At 41.3% G+C, this 8,634-nt stretch overlaps 1 protein-coding gene across 1 annotated transcript; it reads right to left on the bottom strand.

Moving 5' to 3' along the window:
• Positions 1 to 87: 87 nt before the first annotated feature.
• Positions 88 to 8,227, bottom strand: LOC725254 (endothelial zinc finger protein induced by tumor necrosis factor alpha). Its single transcript, XM_001121126.5, has 6 exons — positions 7,792 to 8,227; positions 7,126 to 7,281; positions 1,923 to 2,164; positions 1,548 to 1,837; positions 1,176 to 1,455; positions 88 to 1,076 (listed from the first exon to the last, which is right to left on the bottom strand). Exons 1-6 carry the CDS (start codon positions 7,930 to 7,932, stop codon positions 797 to 799), a joined length of 1,389 nt encoding a protein of 462 aa, XP_001121126.2. The 5' UTR covers positions 7,933 to 8,227; the 3' UTR covers positions 88 to 796.
• Between the last annotated feature and the right edge of the window lie 407 nt (positions 8,228 to 8,634).

Here is an 8,634-nt window from a genome sequence, read left to right as displayed (position 1 = left end):
ATGATAAAATTTTAAAAACAATGATTTCAAAAACAATAAAATCTCCTCGTATATATACATAGAAAAAAAAAAAGATCGTTAATTATGGATTGTAAGAAAAAAAAAAAAAAAAAAAAGAAATACGATAGCATTGAGAACAAACCTGTACAGATAGCGGATACTGCTAATGGCTAAAGATAGCGGGAAGCTAGCTATGTAGGAACGTATACTATTAAGTAACATATTTAAATATTGGCGCAATAGTGGAATCTCTTACCATATAAATCAGTATCACGTCAATACTTAAATATCTGACGAATAACGTATGTGTTTCAATTCATTATATATATAATATTTTTAGGATACACAGTAGTATTTCTATGGTTAATCGAGATCTTTCACTCCTGTGATATGTCAGGCAACATGAAAAATATTATTCTCTGTATTTTCTTGAAAGTAATGCACTTCATGTTTCATTGACTCGTGATCAACCATCGAACGAACGAACGAACGAATTAGATTGAGAATTAGATTCCAAAAGATTTATTCAACAATTTTTAAATGTTTTTATATTTATTCCTCTTTGCAACACGAAACAAGCAATAAACCTCTTGTGTATCTATAATACACAAAGATCTGTATCAATATTTATACACAACTATACTACTGTGTATCTCTCTGCTAATAAATCAGTATATATTCATTACAATCACAATACGCATGACATCCTATGCAAAAGTTCTGGTCAAAATGGAGTAAAGAACTTGTACTATGGTAAGACACGAATCGATGGCGCATAATAATAGGAGGGATAATTCTAGCTGCATAACCCCGAAGGATCGACCAGTCCACGTGCGATCAATTCAGCCGTTGCTGGATCACTTCCTTGTTTACCACTCGAATGTTGAGACGGTGTTTGCTGCGCATGAGGTTCGAAATGGGAACGAACGTGGAACATGAATTCAGCCTTGTCTGTGAAATCGGTACGGCACATAAGGCAAAAATGCCTCTCGGACGCGTACGGCTGCGGAGGAGCCGCGGATCCTGGAAAATATGGCGCTGCGTGTTGCGGTGGAGCCGATGCTTCTAAATGTGAACTGTAAGAAAAAAATATTTATAATCATTTTCATCAACTTTTCAACGAATATTTACAATTGACATAAATATATATATATAAAAATATAGATAAAAATTACCGTGCATGCTGCATCCATTCCTCTCTCGTAGCTAATGCTCGACCGCACAATTCACATGCCCAACTAACCGGCTCCTCTTTCAATTTATGTATAGTATCTTGCCGAGATTGTTGCTGCTGTGATTGTTGCGCTTGCTGCTGTTGAGCTTGCTGCTGCTGCTGCTGCTGTTGCTGCTGATCCGAATTAGGCGCTGAGGGCGTAGAAAGTGGCGCCACTCCCGGTCTGTGTCTCAACTTGTTCATGTGAATAACTAGTTTATCTCTACGAGCAAATGCTTTGCCTGGAAGCAAGAAACGGCCATTACCATTACAGTTAAACGCGAGCAAATACATCATCGTACTAATGCGAAGCAACAGTTTAAGGCATACTTACCGCAAACTTCGCAAGAGTATGGCTTCTCCCCGGTATGAATACGCATATGAATGACAAGTTTGTCCTTACGGGCGAGACCTTTGCCACAGACGGTGCATGCGAACGCTTTTGTCGCCGGCTCGCCCGTATTGGTAGCCTTTGACGCAAATCCCGGACGAGAAGTTACATTGTTCGTAGTTCTCAACGGTTGATTTACCGTGGGAGCCCTGCTCCCGAACTGTTGATCCATTGCACCGGGAAACGGAGGCATCACGCCACCAGGGCGCATCGCTGCCGAGTAATCCGGGGACCTATTCTCAACGTGTTCGTCAATATATCACGTTTCGATAAAATAATATATATCGTTCTTTAAAGTTTGACATTGGTTTACTTTACCATGTTCCAATGGAGCGAAGAACGCGTACACCATCGTCGTAGCCTAGGCCATCGTCGGGCAAAGTGAAGGTCGGATTAGGTGTTTGAGGTGTCGCAGGTGGGCCGGGTCCGGCGAGTCTCGCTTGTGCAGCTTGTTGTGCCATGTGTTGTTGCACCGCGGCATGAGCCACTGCGTGCGCTTCCACATAAGCGGATCGCTGTTGCTGCTGGCTACCATTAGACATCTTGTCCTTGTCCGTGCCCTGTTAATCGTTCGTCTCCTTACGTTACAAGTCCCACGTTAAAGATACGAATAATAGAGTTGGATATCGAAACCGGTTGAAAAGGAGAACTGTTATATTTACGCATACAGAGATTTCTACTTGTAATTATTATTATAATAATATAAAGCTTGTACTTCTACTGGGGATTATTGCTATCGCAATTTATCAATGTAATTGTGCAATGTATACGGATCACGCTTCCAAAGATATATAAGAAATTGTGCAAAAATACCAGATTACACGTATTAATTAACTCGTTGCATATTTTTTGAAAAATTATTAAATACAAGATTACAAGTTGAAACGTAAGAGAAAAAAAAATGAGATTGCGGTTAATAAATTCGTTTCTTTGAAAAATTAAGCAATCGACGTCGGGCAAAGAAGTTTAATGTTTGGGATAATGATTAGTCGTATTCGAAATTTATATATATATATTGCAAAATACGATCATTGGATAAACTACGTCGATGCGATTGCAAAATTGAAGAAAGTCCGGGAGGAACAAAGCATTTTGCGACGTTTCTATCAATTCGAGCACAAAAGCGTAGCAACCCCGAACCTGATATGGGAAAACGATTAATCACGGAAACAGAGCTGAGCTGAGCGTGCACGAAGGCGCACTCGGTGCCAAATATCTATTAACGATAATCGATATTTACCAGAAACTGAGTTTCAAACAATTCTTCGGCTAAATAGAACTTATTCGATTCCTTATGATCCAGCACAGAGAATAATTAACGCTTCGTTCGAAGCAAGTAGGAGAAATGAGAATGAAGACATTTTTTTTTTATTGACAACTATCTAAAGTTGAATTCCTCAAATTGTTCGAAGAATTAAAGTCACGTATTTTGTGTTTACGGATCGATATTTAAAATAATTCACGTCATTCGAGGTAAGATAAAATATTCTACAACACAATAAATATAAAAATATTTCCGAAACAGAATTTTTCTGAAATATTCGAATCTATATTTAAGAAAATCAATAAAATGTCTCGTAAAAACGACTTTTTGAATTCTCACGTAACTAAGCTTCGAAATGTATTCGTACATAACGCGAAAAATTCTCAAAAATATCATCGATATCGAGAAATAGCTCTGGAGCCATGATCAAAGGAAATGGACAAAAATAAAAATACATATTACACAAAGTGAAGAGAAAACTGTCGAAAATTCTAAATTTCGTCCACGTGACGTTCGTTCGAGACACGAACGAGATATCTTCGGGTCACGAACATTAGAGAGGATCGTTGTATCGCGGCGAAGCATCACAGAAGCCTGTATCTCCAGCGCAGACGACATCGAATGCATAAAAGACAGGGACTTTCGAAAGAACCGAAAAGATCTGTTCGCGTAGCCTGCTCCGTCAAGGTCCTCTCCGTGAAAGAACGATGACCGAAACGAGAGAGACAGGGAACAAGAGAGCGAGGGTAGAACAACCGGGAAGAGACGAGAGGAGAGAAAGAAAGAAAGAAAGAAAGAAAGAAAAGAGCGAGAGAAAAAGGGAGACGGAGAAAGAAGTAGGCTTGCAGGGGAGGAGGCAGGGACGAAGGTTCCCACAAAAGACGAGCAAACGCTATCGGGCCGATCTCAGGGCTCACGTACCTACACACTTTGTTCCCCTGCAGAGGCCGAGGAAAACCGCCAGGGATCGACTCACTGGGTCGGATGTCCTCGAGCAACGATATCACTGACAACGTCACAAGGCGAGCAACTCAACGGCACATCACCATCAGTGTCCATCACACGCGTAGCCGTGCCGCTCGTTCTACTTACTGGGAGTATCCGAACTGGGTGAAGAAGAAGAAGAGAAAAGAGAAAAAAAAAAAGAAAAGAGAAAAAGAAAAAAAAAAGAAATGAAACGGCCACGAGGCTCGCGTACGGGTATCGCGAGAGAGGCGGTTTCGAGAGAGCGGAGCACAACCAGGCCGCAGTGCGATAACGAATTTAAACGTAACAACGATGACGAGCACGACGACGAGAATACCGGCAACCACGCGCGTTCCTTCTTTTCGCGACGCCACGAAAGAATCTCGCGTTTTACGGGGCAACCGGAGTGTGTCCCGTGGAGCTAGCCGCCGATTCCCGGCGCGGGAGGATGCAAGGACAAAGAGACGAAAAAACGTCTGGTCGAAGCAGAGGGGGTAGCCCTCTAGCGAGAGAGAGGGAGATACGGCGAGGGAAGGAGAGCAGAGAGGAAGGAAAGAGAGCAGCGACCAGCCGGCCGAAGAAAGAACGAGCTGCGGTCGGAGGGAACGAGGGAAACGAAGACGGCTTGAGAGAGAGAGAAAAAAAATGTTGGAGAGGAGAGAGAAAGAGAGAGAGAGAGAGAGAGAGAGAGACGAGATAGCCAGTGACACACGGATGCAGCGCGGCGTAACGATATCGAGTGGAGGTCCCCGCGGAATGCACCGTGGCGACGTACCGTGGAGAGAAAGACCACACAGAGTGTACCGATTGGACGGAAACGAGGCGAGGAGGAAGAGGCAGGGAAACGGAACGACACTCGGATGTAGAGTCAAGTATGCGCGAACTTGGTGTAAACGGGCGAGACTAAGCGCGTCCCGGTGAGCAGGCGAAATTGGCGCGTCTAGGTGCGGGAACAAGCACTGAGCGATACTGAACCAGTAGAAGGGAAAGAAGAATAGGCACGGGAGAAGCGATATGCGGACGAGACGGCGCGGTGCAACGATATCGAGTGGAGATCCCCGCGGAATGCATCGTGGCCGGCGCGACGACGAGAACGCGAGAGGGAGAGAAATGGAGAGAAAAAGAAAGGGAAGATTGGGAGAGTGAGCGAGAGCGAGAGCGAGAGAGAGAGAGAGAGGGAAGGGAAAAAGGAGAGAGAGAAAGAGAGAGAGAGAGAGAGAGAGAGAGAGAAAGGCAGGGACGCCCTAGAGAGGCAAGTATGCGCGCGAAGAGAGACCTTCGTGTATACCTTGTGTCGTATACTCAGACTACCGAGTCACTCGCTTGCCGGATACACACAATGACGGAAGAGAGTAGCGTACCAGCAGTCGACGACGGCGTCGGCGGCGGCGCTCTGCAGTGCGTCGGCCCGCTGACCTTGACACTGACATTGACTGAGCGAGCGACTGGAAGAGAAAGAGAGAGAGAGGCAAATAAAAACAGGCAGAACAGAAGACGAAAGAGAGACGTATCGTTCGACGGTATACACGCGCGATTAGGCGAAACTAAACGCGATACGAAATCGTGTCCAACTACCCAACAGTACAAGTACCGTTCGCTTCCTCTGCTTTCTTTGCTCCCTAGCTCTCCTCGGTTGACCGCATCAACGATCAACCGGGTAACGAGACTTCGTCGATCGTTTACGATGGGGTATTCCAGACCTCGAAACAGGTTTTCAGAGGTGCACAGGCCTGCTCCTCGTTGCACCTGTGCCCGGGACAAGGAGATCCAACGGGCCAACTTAGCCAAGAGAGGGGATCGAACGATCTTTGGATTGGGGAGCGACGAGACGCGTGGAGGGATAGAGACAGAGAGGAGTAGGTGAAACAAGGATGAAAAGAGTAGAAAAGACGATGGGAAAAGGAGAGAAGGGAACGGCGACGTTGAAGCCACAAACGAAAGGAAGAGAGAAAGAGGGAACTAGGCGAGACGTCGAAGAAAAGGAGAACTGACTTTCGCTTTCTGTGCGCGACGCAGCCTAGCCGTGGAGCGTCGATCAATAGCGCCGCGACGGTTGCACACATACACACGTACATACACGCACATACACACACACACACACATATATATACATGCGTGCCTTTTACAAACCCTCTCTATCCCGACTGCTCGCGTGATCTGTCTCTCTTTTGCCCTATCTGTTCATCCGTGTCTGTATATTATCCCCTCCAACGTTCACTATTCTGCACGAGGAGTCGCGTGTGTGAGGGTGGAATTATTGGGATCATGCTTCGTTGGCCAAGCAAGGGGTGCGAAGGAGAGACAGAGAGAGAATCAAGGACCTCGAGCTACCGATCAGCAACGCCCCACGTTCCCTCTCCTTCCTTCGGCCACGGTTGCACAGTTTCGCATGGCCCTCTCACACCCTCTTTTTCTGCGGTCTCGCGCGCGCGTTTGCCCGCTTATCGAGCAATACAGACAAAATCGGCACGAAGAAGGTGGAACGGACAGAGACAACGTACAGAGAGATGGTACAGAACGCGAGCGCGTGTCGCGTAAAGGGCTTTTTACACCGCTCGAAATGTGGAACTCGTGTTGGCCACGCATTCGACGCATAAAGTCACTTTAACGCGTCATGTCGGAAATTGCCGCGCGAGTTTACGAGCTTGTAAAGAGTCCCCGGTACTTCCTAGAATACGTGCGATCCCCCGACTTACGAGGATATAGCCTGATTCCTCTTGGTTATTCGTGTCCGGCTTGCACGACTATAAATTTTCCTATGCCACCCTGGAAAAAATACTCGGTCCCTCTTTCTTTATACATCTATCTTTCTCACTCTCTTGTTGCCACTGCAAGATACCGCGAGCTTTATGTCAGACCTTTAATCTACCTTTATTAAGCGCGCTGTCTCCTCCATTTGTAAGGCACTTGCTCCCAGTCGTAAACCACGTGCTCGCAAAGATCTTAAACGCGTCTGATGTGTCTCGTGAAATCAATTAAGAGAAAATAAACCGGTGCACCGTAAACAAGTATTCCAACGAGTAGCTCGTTTGTTGCTATATTTAGCGGTAACGTTATAAATATACTTTTAACCAGTCTTCGTGCTTTTAAACATAACGTTTTCATTCATGTCAATAGAGAAATATATAGAAATTATATCTCGTATCAAGGATATCAAGATCAAACTAAATATAATATATTATATTCCAATATTGTAATTATTAAATTATTTGTCAAACTATTGGTAACTATTGGTAAGTTCTTTAATTTTTTTTTCCTTTTTTGTTTTAAATTAGATATATTTAAACTTACCTGGCTTACCGATGCAGCCAGATGTTTCAAACTATCCGCATAATTTTTTAACACTGTGTCTGTCGTCATACAACTCACTCGAAATTCATAAAACATATCCAGTTTGTACACGCATCTCTGACAAATATTTTTCGGCAAAGCATCCTCTTTCGTTATCTGTAAGAGATATAAATATTTCATTATAAAAAATATACAATTTTGGAGTATAGGAATACTATAATATAATTATGTAATAAAATAAACATAAAATTTATTTAAAAATCGTTAAATATATCATAATTGGAAATAGATTTTTTTTTAGATTTTCTTGATTCATTGTGTTAAAATTTTTTTCTCATGGAAAATTATTCCAAATTTTCGAAATATTATTATTTTTTATACAAATAGAATTATAAAATTAAAAAATGACTTACATTTTCACTTTACACAATTTTTATTTTGTACTCCAATTTTTGAATACAGTATAAACTTTCACTTGAAACTTTCACAATTAAAACATGTCGTACAAGTTTTTTTCAAATTACCTTTAATAATTTATTTTTAATATTTTTTTCGTGCATTTTTAAAAAAGCTTGTAAATTTATAAAATCGAGAAATGATAAATTTAATAACAAATGATTGTAAATACCGTAAAATTCTTCAAATGTAACGAGATAAATGACTTACCACAGCAGGAATGCAGGAACGTATTTTAAATAGTAATTGTCTTTGTTCGCCTTCTTTATCGAAGATTTGAAGTTGATGATTACTCTTTAGCGAACATAATCTGCACAATTCAGCAAAATTGAAATCTTCGTTCATTGCCATTCTTACGATTCACGATTGAACACAAAATTGTTAGGTTATGCTATCTGTGAGATTTATTTCCACACTTCTTCGACCCAGCGAAGATTATTGTAAATGTGACACAGAAACTAGGAATCGTTAATATTCAAACGAATAAAAATCGTTCAAATATTCCTAAATGTTGAAAAACTACAAATTTTTAACAAAATTAAGATAACGCCACCATTTCTTTCTCTCCGTTTCACTGTTGTCCAGCGTGCAGGATGCCTGACTCCACATTGTTCGACATGAAACCATCTGGTGGGTGGAGAAAATACTAATAAAGGGTTGTACATGATGGTAAAACAGTTAGAAACATTTATTTTTTAAAATTATTATTTATCTTCCTTTAATCCTTCCTTTTTTTTTTAAATTAAAATTTCTGAAATAAAATTAATCATTGTTCAATATTTATTTACTTTTTCATTAATATGCAAAATGAATAATTAAATTATTTTGATAAGTATTTTTATTCAAATTATTATTTAAAACAATTATAAAAATTATATAATATAACAATGATAAAAGATTATTATAATATTGATTTTAGAGACCCAAGAATACTGATTAGAGATTTATGACAAAGATAATCGTAACAAGTACATAATTGCATTGCTCATTATTTATTTATAATAAAACTCAGAGTCAGTAAAAAATTATCGCAATAAACATTTCTGTATAACA

Source organism: Apis mellifera, linkage group LG4 (genome assembly GCF_003254395.2).
Source record: "Apis mellifera strain DH4 linkage group LG4, Amel_HAv3.1, whole genome shotgun sequence".
Taxonomy (NCBI): Eukaryota; Metazoa; Arthropoda; class Insecta; order Hymenoptera; family Apidae; genus Apis; species Apis mellifera.
This window is presented reverse-complemented; position numbering and strand designations above follow the sequence as displayed.